The 18,728-nt window shown below is 38.3% G+C and overlaps 1 protein-coding gene across 8 annotated transcripts in view; it reads left to right on the top strand.

Annotated features, from left to right (window-relative positions):
• Positions 1–18,728, top strand: part of EML6 (EMAP like 6) — a 282,005-nt gene that overhangs the window by 124,015 nt on the left and 139,262 nt on the right. For all 8 annotated transcript variants that reach the window (XR_002126189.1, XR_002126190.1, XM_019662103.1 and 5 more), the window contains 2 exons: positions 5,044–5,229; positions 6,777–6,912. Coding sequence is in view for 6 of the 8 variants with exons in the window: in XM_019662103.1 (XP_019517648.1) it covers positions 5,044–5,229; positions 6,777–6,912 (322 nt within the window). In the remaining 2 variants the exon portion in view is untranslated. The remainder of the gene's footprint in view (positions 1–5,043; positions 5,230–6,776; positions 6,913–18,728) is intronic.

The raw sequence follows: 18,728 nt of genomic DNA, 5'->3' as shown, positions 1-18,728 counted from the left end.
GACATATGAAAATGCTAAATCTCATTAATAAAGAATACAAAATTTAAAATAACAATGTTTTTAATCTATCAAAAGTATGATTAAAATGTGCCCCGTGTTGGCAAAGGTTTAGTGAATGAGCATTCTCAAACCCTGCTGGTGGAGGGATAAATGAAGTATGGTCTTTCAGTCCAGAAATGTGGCAATATGTGTCAGTAGCCCCTTAGAAATTTTTTGAGCTAGTAATTTCATTCCAATTTTACTATATGAGCTGCCAAAGTGAGCACAGCCAATAATTTCATGTCTTGGAATTTATCCACTGAAACTGTTAAGAGCATGAACCTAGCCAGCACTGGTTCATTGCTAAATGACATCAACAGCAATGAAAACCAAACAAAACAAGACTTGAAACTACCTAACTTACCCCAGGTGTCTAAATAAAATATGGTATGTCCATATGAAGAAATGAATACTGTATAATTATTATTATTATTATTATTTTTTTAGCTGAGCCATCCTGCTACCTATTGGTAGCTTAGCGGCTGCTCAGCTCGGGCTGGCATCGAACCGCTGTTGCTCAGAGCTCAAACTCTTGAGCGAGCTCTTAACCAACTGAGCCACTCGGCCGGCCCTCTGTATAATTATTATAATTTGTTTTAGATGATTATTTAATGTTATTAGGAAATATCAAGATCCATTTACGGTCTACTTCTGGATGGAGTAAACTTGTGGCTTTCATATATATATATATATATATATATATATATATTTTTTTTTTTTTTTTACTTTAAAGTATATTTTTGTGTAGAAAATAAATTGGAAAGATATCCCAAGATGTTAAAACAATTGCCTCTGGGTCGTGAGTTGATGGATGATTTTTAAAATGTCCCTTTATTTTAAAATTATTTTATGATATACTACTTCCAAAATAAGAAAAAAGTAATGAAAAAAAACCGGGACAAAAAGATAGTCTATAGGTTCCACTGATCGACACCTTAAGGCTTCATAAACATTTTGTCATTCTTGTGCAAAGACCTGGTTTTAACCTGAGAATATTTTTGTTAAAATATAAGCACTTTTTGCTTCAGCAGGAGTTGGAGGATCCTTCTTTATGTTTTACACAACCCACCTGAAAGACTAGAGAACTCATTAAATTGGTAACCATTAGTTGAGTTTGTATCATCTGAAGGAATAAAAACAGCAATTTGCATGAAGCTGAGCAACTAAAACATTAAAACAGAACATTCTGTGAGAGAAGCAAAACTGAAATAATCTAGGGATGAGGGAGAGCGCCCAACTGGTTAGAGGAATGGTAAGTGTCTCAGGAACGGGATGTCATTTGAGCTGAGCTTCAGTGGGTAGGTGAGTTTGGTATGGAGGGCTTGAAAGGAGCAAAGCCCAGCAGAGGGGTTGCCCGTCAGTCAGGAGTTAATAGGAGCCACTGGTCATGGACCAGTGGACTGGTCATGAACCATGGAACTGGGGAGCAGAAAGGCCCTTAATCCATAACATGTTCAAATATTGTCAATGTTTTCATCACGGAAGAACCTCTTTATTTTTTTGTTTTTTTGTTTATTGGGTTAGTAAAGTTACATAGGTTTCAGGTGTACAATTCTGTACTACATCATCTATATATCACATTCTGTATTCACCACCCAGAGTCAGTTCTTCCATCACCATATATTTGTGAAGAACCTCTTTTTAAAATTTTCTTTCCAAGGGAACCAATATTTTGAAAGTCTTTGGCCACAAAATATGCTTTAGCCATTAAATATTCCCTTACCAATTTTTTTTACTAATCAAAGATATATATCTGCCAACATGAGTTTCTGATCAGTCTAACCTGTGACAAAGGCTCTGAATGTTGTTTCAGCCACAAGCAAGGAAATACATGAGCTCGTGATGAGCCTGACTTCCATTAGGCTGTGGCAGCTCTTGGGAGGTCTGAGACGGTGACCCGGGAGCCATCATCCAAACTGAATATTCTATAGTGAGGAAGCCAAGACCTAGGAGGTTATTTGACTTTGAATCTTGGTTCTATCTCCTTCTACTTCACTATGTAATCTTCCAAAGGCTGAATTTCTTCCTCTCCAGAAAAACAACAGCAGCATAACAGGGCAGGGAGGGAACCACTACCTCCTGAATTTATTAAGAGTTACACTAAACAGTGTAACACTTTTCCTGGCACAGATAAGGTTGAAATTCAGTCTCTGGCTCCCTGTGTAGGGCACTTCTCACTTAGAAATTACTTCTTTAATAATTTAACTTGGCTAACTTTCCCCAAAACAACAGGGCATTAAAAAATAGTAGATTAGCTGTATGATTGATAGAATTCTCCAGCTTTTCTGTTTTTTTGTGTGTTTTTTTTTCCCATCCTAGGTTAATTCTAAAGGCAACGATAGATAGAATTCTGGAACTTCATTTCAAGACACTGAGAGCTGCTTACCCTGTTAAATTTGTTAATTGTGATTTAGCAGGTTTAGGCTTTTTCTTTTCCTAAGCAAAAACAAGCTTTTTTTTTTTTTTTTGCTTTTTTTTTACTTCAAATGGAAAAACCTGCAAATCCAGTCATTCTTGATTAATTTGGGTTAGAAAGAAAACCACAGTAAATTTCAGCAGACTTCAACAAATTATTTTCACTCTATATTTTCTCCATCCAGTTCTAGGATCCCCACCCTTTCCCTCAAAAGCTGCCTAACATCAAGTGAATGATTCCAGTCACAAGATGAATGCAAAATCTTTGATGCATTCCAAGAAAATGTTTTTAAGTGAATTTTTTGTAGTTAGGGTGAAATCCTTTCTGGTTTTACAAACAGCAAATTACAGTGATCTGAAATGAATGCTTGGAAAACAGTAGCAGTTGAGCAGTCTGCTTGGCTGGTTTTATAGCAAATGAGCCTACCAGGTTTGTGGATATTGTTGATCTTCTCCAGGCTCTAGTCATAGACAGAAGGGACCTTGGGGATTACCTAGGGCAGATGAGCTCCGGGTACCTGCCAGTTCTAACACAACTTGCATTATAGTCTGTGAATGGAGATTGGAGAATATAAACAAAGTCTCTTCATTTGATACGGGTTTAATGATTGTTGCTACCCTGAACTGTCACTGTTTTCCAAAAAGGAAGTGCTTCTCAAGAAAAGATAACATGTCATAGGTTTTCCATGTTTTGCAGAAAATCTCTTACCTAGCCTGGCATTACATCTATATGTGCCTTTTTAGACAATTATTTGATTACTTAGAATTTTACGTCGACATTATACCACTTGATTGGGTGATTTTTATCAGAAAACCTTTGTGTCTGAGGATAATGGTCTCTCTTTTTTGTGGTTGTCCACTTAGAAATATTTCAGTAACTCAGATCAGAGGTGCACATCTCAAGTTAAAGGGAGAATAACTCCAAAATTATTTTAAATAATTCCAAAATTAGTCTCCTTTCAATCTTCACTCATGGGTAGATACAGTGAGAAAAAAAATGTCTGCCTTAAGTGTCACCACAAACAGCAAGTTCTTTGGCATGTATGTACAACCAGTAATTGTTTATGTCTAATAATTTTAGGTTCAAAGTTAATACTTAAATGTTAAATGTTTTCCCAAAGCCTATACCTAACTATCTTTTTCCCAGATCTTTTTATTCTTTGCATGTATACTTCTGTGTCTTATTATAAAAATAATAATGCCCAAAGAAATGAATCACTAGAGTTGACACTTCCCTCCTTAACAAGAGAAGAATCCTGTATTGTCTCAAAGGTTGCACATCTGCCTCTCACCCTCCCTGAGGGCCACCTCCTCCACAGCTGCCTGAATCCTGGCTCTTCGGTGGTACAACCATCCCAGAACTGCTTCCCGGAATACCCAATTCTTCTGTGAGGGCCTTGATTTTTCTTACCTGCAGGCACAAAGTATTAGGGTTGTCATTGATTTTTCCTCATGTTTCCTGTCACCTGAATTTGTCTAATCCCACTCTCCTGAACCTCAATGCAATTTCTTCCTCGCCACTAATCCAAATCCTATTCTTGCTCATTCCAATTAACTCACCATGATTCTCTATTTTTGAATTCTCTGCCACTTACATGTAGTCTGAACATACCGCCTTAAAGTCATCTCTTGTTGTTTTATATGTATCTTCATTAGATTTAAAGTTCTCAAGGCAGAGATGAAGATTTCAAAATTTTTTCATATGTAATCCCCACTGAACCTTTGGCAAGCCACTTATGCTCTCTTTCCCTCACTTCCAAATGGGGATAATAATATCTGCCTTAGCGTATTCTCAAGGTCATGGAGAAGATCAAATAACTGAACATATTGAAAGAGCCATTATAAATGATAAGGGCTGTATATATGGCAGCAAAGCTGTACCAGTTCATACACTTAAAAAAATGATGTCAAAGTGAAAAAATATTTAATTTCTATATAGCCATGGGAGTCTTCCTGCTGCCTTCTATAAAGTAGTTCAAACTTTATGCTAGTCAATTATTTAGCTGTATGGAAATATAGCTTATATTTAAACATAGTTTTGAGTAACATTTTTACAGTAAAGATTTATAACATTTTCAGTTAGAAATTATTTCCAAAAATATACACCAAAATACGCCTAGAAGATATATCAATATGTTAACAGGAGGGTGTGGATAATTTCAGTTTTCATCTTTATACTTTTCTGTATTTCTAAACTTCACTACAATGAACCTATACTAGTTCTATAACTTGACATGAAATTAATAAAAAACAAACACATGATTCAGCCACTTTATCCCAACTCTGAGAATACTGACTTTTTTGTATTAAATTATCACTAAGCAATTAGCAAAGTTTTGGAATTTGGGAACTTTGGACATTTTGAAATATCATTGTAAGTTTCCATATGCCACTAGTTGGTTAAAATGTTTTGTGTTTTGCTGCGACAGCAGAGAACTTTTAACATAAGTTAAATTATGTGTGCCTAGTTCAGCTATAGAAAATTGTGTAAAATATATTGAAACATAAGCAAATAAATACCAATAATGTAATGCATTACAACACTCTTTTTTTTTTTTTGATCTATTTATTTTATCACTTACTTTCTAGTTTTGGACACTATGTGGAAATGCCCTGACTGCAAAAAGGGGGATATTTGGCAAAACAGGGGACCTTCAGACCATCCTTTGCCTTGCGTGTGCCAAAGAAGACATCACCTACTCTGGTGCTCTAAATGGTGACATCTATGTCTGGAAAGGGCTCAATTTAGTTCGCACCATTCAAGGGGCACATAGTGTGAGTATTCCCATGTGGAAATTTTGGTTATGATTTATTAAATAAGGTCACAAATCACTATTTTTTCCACATTGCTTTAGGATCAGCTGACTCTGCTGAACACTCTTTAAACATTCATGTAAAGATTTCCCAAATTATTCTTGTTCATCTTAAAAGAAATACTTTGAAAGTGTAATAACTGAATTAGTCTTCACCTCGATGATTGATTGATTAGTGGTGTTGTCCATCAACAGTAGCTTGACAGAAAACAACTATTTCATCATCAGTTTCATCTTATAGACCAGCACTTCTCACACCTTAGTGGGTCTGGGATGATGTCACTGCTGCTGGCCTGTTGCCTGCCCATTTGTTGAATATTAAAGGTGGAGACAACTGTTACTTTTACATTAATTAGTAAGGTATATTTTCCTCACTCTGAATGAGAGAGCGTCACCTCTCTGTTCACATGGCAAGCTCTTAAACTGCAAACAAACTATTGACAAGCTCTTTTGATGGTCTGTTCTATAAGAACTTTACTTCTAACCACTCTGCTCAATTTTGACAATTATTAAAATGCTTACATTGCTGTATCTACCAATGATAAAATGGGATTGCCCAGTAGAATTGAGGATATGATGTGAAAGGTAAAGCCTGTTGTATGTAATATGGAAATGGGGTAAAATGTTACTGGAAACTTGACAGACTTTTAGTTTATTGTCTCCAAACTGATCTCTTATCACTCCTAGTAGGAAGAAAACTTTAAGCAATTCTTAGCAAAAGAGCTATAAAATTTTAGTTCTTTTATTGTCTTGTATGTTGAAGGTCAGTTTTCTTGGCTTCACTAATTATGCAACAGCTTTTAAAACACGTAAGAGGTTAGTATTTGTCCCCATTCATAAAAGAAGATGCTTTAGTAACCTAATTTCTCTTTACACTGGATCTTCTGTCAACATTATACATGTGTAGCACTTTTAAACAGACCAAATAAAATAATTACCTGTAAAAAAAATCTTTAAATTATGAAACTATTTCAAATGTGAAGAAGCATTTTCAAATGATGCTTAATAAACTAATGCAAATGTAATTTATGCTTTCCCTTAGGCTTAGGTGGTGCCTTCTGAGCTCATGGAGATGCATTTAGGCATCTTTGTACCTGTAGAAGTGTTTATGTCCCTAGCCTGTATATTTTTACTTGATTATTTTGGGCAGCAATTTATATGAAACACATCCACCATCGTCATCTTACTGTTCTTTATAATGATCACTTGTCACAAAAAGGAATTTATGATTTTCATATCTGCTTTAACCAAGGAATTCTGAATAATTTTTTTTTCTTTACAACCTGCCATCAGATTAGTAATGGCAAGGGCACTTGAACTAGTTTGCTTTGATGGTTACTATGATTAATTTTTACTCTAGCTAAAATGAAGGACATTTGTCCTATTGTCAGGATTTCAGTGGAGATGAAAGGATTTTTTATTTTTGTTTTGTTTTTTATCATCAAAATCCAACTATAATGACAATTTAGAATGATGGCAGCATTGAGTATTATCTGCCTTAATTAACAGGCTGGAATCTTTAGCATGTATGCTTGTGAAGAAGGCTTTGCCACTGGCGGACGAGATGGCTGTATACGATTATGGGACACTGATTTCAAACCAATAACCAAAATTGATCTCAGGGAGACAGAACAAGGATATAAAGGTAACGTATGTGTTAATACTTACCCATAACTCTAAGAGTATTAAATACGAGGTGAAGTTGTGGATTTATATTTGTTTCTCTGTATCCCATCTTATTCCATAAAGGATTTAAGGCAGTTTGCATAAATATATCAAATACAAAATCAAAAGTATGTTAAAAATAAATTGACACCCTTTTTTTCAAATGTGCATAAAGGTACCTGTATGAACTAGCAATGGTCCTGATGCAAAGATAAAATAACATAATGATAAAACTACTGAGTGGTATCTCAGGAAATGGGACTTTCATTTATAAAGATGACGTTCTGGATAAGTTGGTGACCCTAAATGTGACTGCACTTAGCCTCTGAAAATAAATAAATTTAAAAAAATAAATAAACAAAATGAAATTATTTTTTAAAATAGCTTTCAAATAATAGCTATCATAGTAGTGGAAGTTAAGAATATGGGCTCAGAGTCAGGGAGCCTCTGTTCAAATCTAAATTTTACTTATGATAGATTTGAGACCTTGGTCAAATTTCTTCACATCTTTGGGTCTCGGTTTCTTTATCTATAAAATGGGAATAATACTAGCACCAATTTACAACATAGATTTGTATGAGGATTAAATACACTTGCAAAGTGCTTAGGATAAGACAAGGGTGCATAGTCAGCACTCAGTAAATGTTATCTGTTATTGCCTATCATCCTTTTGGCAAGACTGTAACAGAAGTCCATTATGTACTATCAAACTTCCAAAGAAATATTGGTGTTTGTTCCAGCCCTTAGTGGAAAAACAGGATAAATGTCTAGAGTCAAAAGAATGAAAGGCTCCTTGCTCTGGACTTGGACATGAAACTATATGTATGAATAGTTTTTTTTCTTGTAAGAATTCCTGATATAAATGAGTCTTCTTCCATATTTTCACTGTTTGTGTAACAATGACTCTTGAATTTATTTCCATGGAAATATAGTGATTTTTCATTTTACTCAAACAGCCAAACAGCTTTCTAAACAAATTTAGCAAGATAATTAATCGTGGCCATATTCCAATTCCCATGACATAGTACTGATGCTCTGTGTTCCTTAAATTTAAGTATAATAATTAAAATTCAGAAACTGCACTTATTAGCATTTGGGAATCCAAATCTATTTATAAAGTTCAAACTTAGGGGCATACCTTGCTTTATTGGCTTTGCTTTATTGAGGTTCACAAATGTTGTGTTTTTCACAAATCGAAGGTAAAACCCTCCACAAGCAAAAAGATTCCGACTTGCTTTATTGCAATACTTTCTTTATTGGGTGGTCTGGAACTGAACCCGCAATATTTCCAAGTGTGCCTGTACTTAGTATGCTATCTGTAAAGACTTCTATTGACCCTCCTATAGACGTCCACAAGATCTACAAAATGAATCTCATAGTTTGCACTTTGTTTTATACAAATCTGATAAAGATTGTACCTCCTAATCACTATTTGCATCTTCTAATAACTATTAATTGTTACTCATTAAGAGAGAAAAAAGTTTTTAGATAAACTAAGATGAATACTAAGCTCAGAAAAAAAACGGTGTTATAGCTTTATTATGAGAGACACTATTCTCTTAGATCTTTGTAGTCAAGCTTGAGCTGATTAAGACATTTGATTTCCAGTGAAAACAATTCACCATACTTTCGATTGAGGTTGAACTGATTTGGAGATGGGTCATGCTCACATCAACAAGAATCAGAGCTGATTTGGGGGGATGAAGTCCCCTCCTCAAGTCTTAGTCAAAGAAAATGGCCTTCCTTTGCCAGGAGGACCATTCCTCCATCAAGGCAATAGTAGTGTTTTATTTACCCCAGTAACTTGTACATCTTTTGTGAGTGACTAGATTTATGACGATTGGTAAGTCTGCTAACAAGTTTTTACTAACAATACATGATATAAATCAACAACCTAATTTGTCCAGGACCCCTTATCTGTAATTCTGAAAGCCACAATACTCAGAATATCAAACTACTTTTTTTTAATGAGAGTAACTATTTAAAATTTTGGTAAAATATACATAGTAAAGTTTACCATTTTAACCTTTTATAAGTGGACAAATCAGTGGCATTAATTAAGTACATTTACATTGTTGTGCAACCATCACCACTACCCATTTTCAGAACACTTTTTATCTTTCCAAATTGAAACTTATTGCCCGTTAAGCAATAACTTCTACTCCCCGTTTCTCCTGGCCCCTGAAAACCACCATTCTACTTTCTGTATCTATGAATTTGCCTATTCCAGCTACTTCATATAAGTGGAATTATACAGTATTTACTCTTTAGTGACTGACTTATTTCTCTTAGCATAATGTCTTCAAATTTCATTCATGTAGCATGTGTCAGAATTTCCTTTGTTCTTAAGGTTGAATAATATACCATCATATATACCACATTTTGTTTATCCATTCATCTGTTGATGAATATTGGGGTTGCTTCCACCTTTTGACTATTGTGAAAAATGCTGCAATGAGTACGGGTGTACAAATATCTCTCTGAGACTCTGCTTTCAATTCCTTTGGATATTTATCCAGTAGTGAAATTACTGGATCGTATGGCATTTCTAATCTTTTCAAGAAACTGCCATACTGTTTTCTATAGTAGCTGCACCAGCTTACATTCCTACCAGCAGTGTGTAAGGGTTCCAATTTCTTTACGTCCTTGCCAACTCTTCTGATAATAGCCATTCTGGTAGGTGTGAAGTGGTATCTCATTGTGGTTGTGATTTGCATTTCCCTAATGATTAGTGATTTTGAGCATTTCATAAGCCTGTTGGCCATTTGTGTATCATCTTTGGAGAAATTTCTGTTCAAGTCCTTTGCCCATTTTAAAATCAGGTTGTTTACCCTTTTGTTGTTGAGTTGTAACAATTCTTTATATATTCTGGGTATTAACCCCTTATTAAAGATATGATTTGCAAATATTTTCTCCCATTTCATAGGTTGTCCTTTCACTCTGTTGATGTAGTCTGTGATGCAAAAAAGTTTTAAATTTTGTTGTAGTCCAATACATCTGTTTTTCTTTTGTTACCTCTGCTTTTAGTATCACATCCAAGATGTCATTGTCAAATACAACATCATGAAGCTTCCCCCCTGTATTTTCTTATAAGTGTTATATAGTTTTAGCTCTTACATTTAGGTTCTTGATCAATTTTGATTTAATTTTTGTAAGGTAAGGGTCCAACTTCATTCTTTTTCCAAAATATTTTTATAATTAATTTACTGTAAAACCTGACCTGAACTTATATGAGGCTGTTTATTGTCATCATATGTGTGAATATTCATACACTTCATTGCCAAACTATTTAACTTCAAGGTGTTGCCCAGATTCCATTGAATATATTACGCAAGTCCAAAATCCAAAATTATCTGAATTCCAAAATGCACCTGATTTTGGTGCATTTTTCAGATATATGGGATGATGGGCCTCCAATACATTTTTTAGTGAATATCAAATATTGGAATTTTCAAGCTGGGAGAGACATTGGATGTCAATATGTGGAACTCTCTCACCTCGTGGAATGAGGCTCAGGGTCATTGGTATCAAGCTAATTGTAGCATTAATCTCAATTTTCACACAAAGTTAATAACAATGCATTTTGAGTCTGGTCATTGTTAAAAACAAATTTATGGTCTGGGTAAAATAATGAAGCTTAAATGACTTATAATATGGTGGCAAGAGAAGCCAAAAATAATTCTTAAAGCAAGGCAACCAAAATGAATTACATCCATGGTGATAAAATACTTTGAATTAATGGCTATAAATGATTATGTCTAAAGGATATAGTAATTATTCACACAGTATAAGATGTATTGTTCATTTATTTATCCATTCAGTATACATTTATTAAGCATCTACTAAGTGTCCTAGGAACCTAATAGGCTTTTCTATAAAGCACGCTTCAGGCATTTTATTGGAATCTTTTGCATCTTTATCTTAATTGCTAACATGTATTTGTATAATGACTATAAACTCATTTATGTGGAGATAGCTTGCATTAGGTTGAACAGCATTCACATAGCATTGAGCAAGAGTTAGGAGGCTGAGGTCTCCAAGACACAAGATGCCTCTTCTTAGACTCCTCACCATCCCTGCTGCCCACCTGCTGGTCTGAACCCCCACTTTCACATAGATTACTGCAGTTGCTTTATAACTTGTGTCCCAGCTTCAACCATTATTCTCTGAATAACAGCTAGAGGGGCTATTGGAAATTTACATGAGCCAGATCACACCATTCCTTTCCTCAAAGCCCTGCAGTGATTCCCATTTTCCTCAGAAAGAGGCAGTCTTTGAGGTGGCCTAGCAGCCCCTTCCCCTTGTGTAACCCGGCTATGTTCAAGCTTGACCCCTAAGAGCCAGCAATAGGAGTTCATTGAAAGGTTTAGGGAGGTGAGTGCATTGGTCAGATCTCCACTTTAGATCTCTTTGTGGTTGAGAAGCCTTGGTCTAGAAAATTCAGAAGAGCAACTCTCAAGCCTGAGAACAGCCTTGATCTGAGAAGCACATCAGACTGTCCTCCCGGTCTTTTGGATGGCTTCATCACCCGCCTCTCCCCCTATCTCCGCTATCACCTCTCTCCATGTCTGCCCACCATATCCTTTGGGCCATGCCTCCTGCCTCACTGCTGTTCTGAGAAAGGGGAGGCACATCAGAAAAACATCCATGGTGAGATGTGCCTCAAGGGAATGCGTGGGGTGGTGTTTGTTCATACGTGGTGGTTGGAATGTGGTATCAGACAAGCAGAGGCTGACTGTCTGGTTTGTTCTGGTGGTAATTCCCTTGTAAACACTCTTCCCAAGCTGGTCTCATATGAAAGCGAGCCTGGGGGTCCTTCCTTGGGGTGGGATGCAGTGGTTTTGGAGGTGTGTTTCTATATTCTGAGGTCCTGTTAGACTGTATGCTCCTTCAGTGTTCCTTTGACTCTAGGACTTTGGATCCTTTGGATTCTGAAATAGCCCAGGGTTTTGTAAAGAGTAACTTTCTCTACGAGTTGTGCTAGAAAGTCTCAGGCAGAGAGCTCTTGTCATCAGGAGCTCTGGGCCGGGAGTACTTCATGCTGAGCTGACCTGTAGGCCAGGTTAGGACCAGCCCCTGCCCAGCTCGTGGAGAAGCCCTGTGACTCTCGTGCAGCAGCTCCCAGTACCCAATGCCTGCTCTGCGGTGACGTGTGTGCTGAGCACTCTGCCATACAGGAGCCCATTTAATCCTTAAACAGCCCTGGGGGTTCCCCAGGCAGGGCTGGCTTCTGGGGCAGGAGATCGGTGTAGCTGTGCTGGGCCTTGCACTTAGAAGGGCCCTGACCTTGGCTTAGGCCATTTCTGTCGCCCAGTCATCTGTGCTCAGGAACCCCCGGGGATGCACATCCTCCTTCCCTCTTGTTTCCTTCAGGTTCCCAAACTCCGCCTTCAGCATCACTCTTAGGGCACCAGAACCATAAGCAGGGTCAGGAGCCCTGGCCCACCTCCAGAGTCCCTGGGTGGCCTCAGCCACCACTAATGAGGGGAGATAGGAGGAGGGGTTCAGAGGTCCCCGAAGTTTTTTCTCCACACCCTCTCCCAACCTTCCCTCTTTGAGTGAAATCTTCCTTCCTCTCACTTTTTAAAAAAATTTTTATTACCCTTTACCTCTTTATTGAGGTGCTCCTCAGTATTGCTTCTTTAATAAAGTTAGGTGAACAGGAGAAAGCCATCACCTTATCTTGTTGACTCTTTGGTACCATGTCCTGGGTGCACATCCACAGAGAAAGGAAAAAAACTTTGTGGGGAAGAGAGTTTGTTCCAGACTTGTACTGCCTGAATTCTCATTTTATCTCTATCACTTGCTCACTGTGGGACTTCAGGCAAATAATCTAAACATTCTATGCTGTAATTTCCTCATTATGTGTTTTTGTGCCGTTGAGTCAGCTCCAGTTCCTGGGGACCCTATGAATGAGTGACATCCGCGATGTCCTGTCCTCACAGCCCTGTTCAGCTCCTGTAGACTCATGCCTATGACTTCTTTTATGGATTCAGTCTATCTCATACTTGGTCTTGCTCATTTCCTGCTGCTTTCCATTTTCCCCAGCATTATTGCCTTTTCCAAAGAACTCTGCCTTCTCATGATGTGCCCCAAGTAGGACAGCTTCAGTTTTGTCATTTTTGCCTCCAGCGATGTTTCAGGCTTAATTTGCTCTAAGGCCCATGTGATCATCTTTCTGGCGGTCCAGGCTAACCGTAGAGCTCTCCTCCAACACCATATTTCAAGTGAATCGTTTTCTTTTTCTTGTCAGTCTTCTTTATTGTCCAATTTTTGCATCTGTACATACTAATTGGGAATACGAGGGTGTGTATGATCTTAGCCTTGGTCTCTAATGATGCATCTTTGCTCTTGGTGATCTTTCCTGATTCTTCTATTACTGCCCTTCTGAGTCTCAGCCTTCTCTTGATTTCTCGGCTGCCGTCTCCATTTGAATTGATGATTGAAACCAAGGTAAGCAAAATCTTTAACAATTTCAGGGTCTTCATTTACTATATTAAAGTTGTATATTTCTTCTGTAGTCATGATTTCCGTATTCTTGATATCCAGATGTGGTCCTGCTTTGACACTTTCTTCTTTCATCAGAAGTCTTTTCAAATCATTCCTACTTTCTTTCAGTAAGATGGTACCATCTGCATACCTTACGTAATTGATATTTCTTCCACCAATTTTTATGCTTCCTTTCTCTAAGTATAGCCCAGTTTTTCATATATGTCCTACACAGAGATTAAACAAATAGTGAGACAAAATGCACCCTTGCCTGACACCTTTGCCTATAGGAAACCATTTAATCTCTCCATATTTTGTCCTGACAGTGGCTTCCTCTTGATAGTACAGGTTATGCATCAGGACAGTCAAGTGCTGGGGCAAATACATTTGTGTGTATGTGTGTAGAGCAACCCATAGCTTTTCATGATCTATGCAATTCTTTGGAGTACTCTAGTATCCAACAAATGCTCACTGTTAGATCTAGAGTGCCTCTTCGTTTTCTGAATCCAGCTTGACCATCCTGCATTTCTTGTTCCATATAAAATAGAAGGCTTTGTTGCATCACCTTGAGCATCACTTTACTTCTGGGGAAAATTAGAGCAATGGTCCTATAGTTACTGTTCTCCTTAGCATCTCCATGTTTCCAGTCTGCAGGCCGTTGTTTTGTTTTCCATATTTGTTGACACATTCTTGTTAGGACTTTGACAGATTCAGTCTCTGTAGCTTGAAATTATAGCTATCCCATCTACCTCTGGTGGTTTTCTTCCCAATAATTTCAGGGTGGCTTTCACTTCACTTTCTAGAATTATAGGTTCTTCCTCTCGGGCATCTTCTTCAAAAGATCTGTCATCATGTCTCTTATATATAGATTTTTAGTATACTGTTTCCACTCTGGAATTCTAGGCAAATATTGTAATGTTTTATGCTGCAATTTCCTCATTTATTCAGCATATATTTCCTGGCCCCATTGAGGGCCCTGAACTGTCCATGGGGCCTCCTTCTGAGTTGTTATCAGCATTCTCGGGCGCATGTGTAAAGCTCTGGGCGCAGGGCTGAGTAAAGTTGGTGAGGATGTTCCTGCTCATTGACAGGGCTTGCTTGACTAGAATCAACTTCTCAAAGTTGCACTTTCTTTTTGCCATCTGCTCATCAGCCCTTGGGCTTTCTAATCCACCAGGGTGGGATTTTTCAATATGTGGCTGAAGAATCACTGCATTAGAATCACATGGTAATACAGCCTGGCAATCAGAATTTTCAGCAACCTGACTAAAGTCTGAGAACACACTGCCTGGGAAACCGCTTGGAAATGGTTTTCAACAAGTGGTTCTCAGGCCTGGGGAGCTAAAAAGAGCTATGCCTAGCCTCGCTCCAGACCCACTGAGAGGAGTCACTGGGTGGGGTCCAGGCCTCTGTATTTTTTAAAACCCTTCCCATGTAGAATCTGATGCACAGTAAGGGATGGAGCAGCTCTCCTTGGTCTTGACCACAAGTCAGGCCTAGAAGCACTAGAGGGAAGAACGCTAGTAAATACCAACTCCCTCCCTGTGTTGCCGGAGGCTCCTGGACACGTCCAAAGAGAGGACTCAACCCAGAGTAGTGGAGACCAGGTCCTTGCCTCCTCATGAGAAAGAATTCAAGATGCAGGACAGCACAGGGAGTTTTTTTAAATGAAAGTACACACTTGAGAGGGAAGTGTGGGCAAACTCAGAGATTGAATCTTGCCCAGGAAGTCCTGACCAGGGGTATTTCTCTCTCCTATGGGTGTGAATTGGCAACGTCCCATTGCTGTGGTTCATTCATCTCCTCCCTCTGGGCGGGACCCTCGTTCCTGATCTTTCTTCCTTATTTGGCTCCTCTGGAACTTTCATGGTATCAGATGCATGCTGGGAGCCAGTAGTAACTGCAATGTAAATGAGATTATAATGACATTATAATTAGCTAAAGGTCAGGTCCCAGTCAAGGGGATTAGCCCTGTTGGATAAAACTTATTCTTGTTCTTCTGCAGCTGTAGGTGCTGATACAGTCACTTGTTACTTGTGTAACCACTGAGGTAACTCATGTTGTATCCTGGAGAGGGTTGTCAATTTCCTAGGCTGCCTGTCCTGCCTCACCCGCTGCCAATCTTCCCTTTTTGGGCCAAATAATTGGGAGCAAAGGCCACGTCATTCCCAAAATACTTTGTTCTCTCTGTGCGTTGGAGCATAGCCTTTCTTTCTGAGGGTCTGCAGTGCTAGCACAGCAAAATGATAACAAACAAGTAAGTTGTAACACAAGGAAGGCACGTGGAGCTGTTTCTTCATAGCTCCCGTGCTGACACTTCCCGTTACCAGAATCTGACCACATGTACAGCAAATTGTTTTCCATTGAGATGTGAACTTCATAAAAGACTCCAACAAAGCACAAAAACCAGCTGGTTAAAAAATAACAACAACTTATAGTTATTGGTTAATCTCCTAAGTGCCCATTGCTGGGTCAAGTTTCTGAATATATTATTGCATTGAATCCTTATAACAGTGCTATGAATATGAAGCGTGAGTGCCAATATTCTCTCCACTTTACAGATGAGGAAACTGAAGATTTGAATAAATAAATAGCGTTCCGTGTCACACAGATGGGAGGGAAGGGGCTGAGATATAAATCCAGTCCGTGTACTTAACCATTCAACGAACTAGTGGAAAAAAGCAATGTTCTTTACATCTTTGTCAATATTCATGATATTCATGGACTAGATGTCCCCATGCCCAGGTTTCAGGACTGTGGCAGAGAGGAGTACAAGGATGCTCTTTGCCACTTACTGGTCTGAATGTAAAAACTGGGCAAAGGACTGGTGAGAATTTAGTCTCCGGATTTTTTACGTTTAAGTGGTGGCTGCTCTCTGCTGCTCTCTGCTGGCAGTCTGGAGCAAGCACAGGCCAGAGCCCCACATTTCTCATAGTGGAGTGGCAAAGAAGGCCTTAGGGTCCAAACTGTGGACGCCTTACAAATTCATCAAAAAGCCTTCAGTTCAACCTGACAAAAACCTCTGAAACATGCACTTTTCCAGAAGAAAAGAGCATTTGGGGCTTTTAAATCTTTAGGATTGTTCTTCCTGGCTCTCTTTTCACTATTGGTGGATTTCTAACCATATTTCAATTATTTTTTCTGACTCCCAGAGCAGAAGATAAAGAAACAAAGACAGCTTAATTACTTCCCTATGCAATGGCCACCTCAGCCAGCCCAGCTTGGAAACCATGATTATATTACTATTGTCTGCATTTGTGTCAGGGCAGTTAAAACCAAGCCTGAAGGGGAACACTGTCAGAACCCTGCCAGGGACATGCCACTTATCAAGGTCTCTCCAGGATGTGCCCAGAAGAGACCGTGGAGCTCTCTTCACTATTGTTACATACAGGATAGTAATTATGTTCAGACATGATGAAAACAGGATGTTATTAGGAAACTTGAATACAGTTCCCTACCCACTGAGGTGTCTTCAGGAAGTGATTCCTATTTTAAATGGTGATTTTTGCAATAAGAATTGCCCAGGGTTCTATCTCTCTTCATAGGTAAACTCCTGGGGTTGACTTTTCTGATGTGACAAAATACAATTTATCTGGTAGAAGAGCTGAATTTGTGAAGAGCCTGAGTTGGCCTCTGAAATGTTCACAGTTCACTAAGTTTACCTTGTAAACAATGAAAATGTAACAACTCCTCTTGCATTCTCTCTCCTTTTCTCCCTCCCCATCCATACTTAGCCAGAAATAATCCATATCAGTTTAACCTCACTGCCTTTGCCATGTGTCCAGCTTCTGCCTTATGTTGATTGGTTCAGTGGCATCCTTTTCTCAAATGAAATCTATAAAATACAGATTATGAGGTGCTGAGGGAAACCAGGAGTGGGATCCTCAAACCCTACTTCTTGATTTCTCATTCCCTGGCCCTTTTCTTGTCAGGCCCCCTGAGGCTCTTCTGAGGAATCAAGAACTCCCTGAGCTGTCTGAAAACAGCTGGGTGCTGTGTAACTTGACTGGCTCATCAGTCTTGGCTGAATTGGAAGGTTCTTTGTTCCTACGCCTTAAAAACAAAGCAAATATTTTTGAAATGTTAACATTTGTCAATTCCAGATGGTAGGTTGTTTGTTAGACTATCTTTATACCTGTCTCAAAACAAGAAGGTAAAGGATAGTGAAGGTGGTGGGGAGAATAAATATTTGTACATTGGACCACATACAATGCCAGATCTTTGGGGAAATTTTGGGTTTCAGAGACCTTTAGCCTTATGTGACTAGACACACAGTGGGGGGCTATGGGGAGAATCTGCGTGCTCATGCTGACAGTGGAGCAGTAGATGCCAGGCCTTCCTGGAAAGGGTCAGAGTCTTTAAGACAGTCATTGGCATTATAAAGGGGTTGTGGTTTGACTATTTCTATAACAGTTAAAACATATACCACATTGCTGAGATATATAATGTGTATGTATATATGTGTGTATATGTCATCTTTATTGAGATACAATTGACATATAACATATTAGCTTCAGATGTACAACATAATGATTTTATATATGTATATATTATGAAATGGTCACCACAATAAGTCTAAATAACATCCATCACCCGGCATAGTTACAAATATTTTTTTCCTGTGATGAGAAGTTTTACCATCTACTCTTTTAGCAACTCTAAAATATACAATACAGTATTACCAACTAGAGCTGCCATGCTGCACTTTACATCCCCAGGACTTATTTATTTTATAACCATAAGTTTGTACCTTTGACCACCTTCACCTATTTTGCCCACCACTCACCTCCACCCCATACCTCTGGCAACCACCAAACTGTTCTCTGTATCTATGAGTTTGAGTTTTTTATTTATTTTTTAGATTCCACGTATATGTGAGATTATGATATTTGTCTTTCTCTGTCTGACTTATTTCACTTAGCACAATACCTTGAGAGTCCACCCATGTTGCCCCAAATGGCAGGATTTCCTTCTTTTTTTTTAATGGCACAATAATATTCCATTGTGTATAGGCATGTATGTACAGAGGGTGCCAAAAAAGTGTATGCACATTTTAGGGAAGGAAAACTGTATTAAAATTGTAATACTCAATATATACCAATAACAAAAGATGAATACAAGTCATGTTTGACTTCTTCAATTACAAAAGGTGCTCAAAATGGTTACCATCAGTGTCTAGACACTTCTGATTATGGCAAACTATTGCTTGAGCAACGTCGACCAAAGTGTCAGTGTCCACTTGTATACATTGTTTTGGCACCCCTGGTATATATGTGTGTGTGTGTGTGTGTGTGTGTGTGTGTGTGT

The sequence above is a fragment of the Hipposideros armiger genome, unplaced genomic scaffold, assembly GCF_001890085.2.
Source record: "Hipposideros armiger isolate ML-2016 unplaced genomic scaffold, ASM189008v1 scaffold_366, whole genome shotgun sequence".
NCBI classification, from domain to species: Eukaryota; Metazoa; Chordata; class Mammalia; order Chiroptera; family Hipposideridae; genus Hipposideros; species Hipposideros armiger.
The sequence above is the reverse complement of the archived record's forward strand: the minus strand, read 5'-3'. Positions and strand labels throughout refer to the sequence as shown.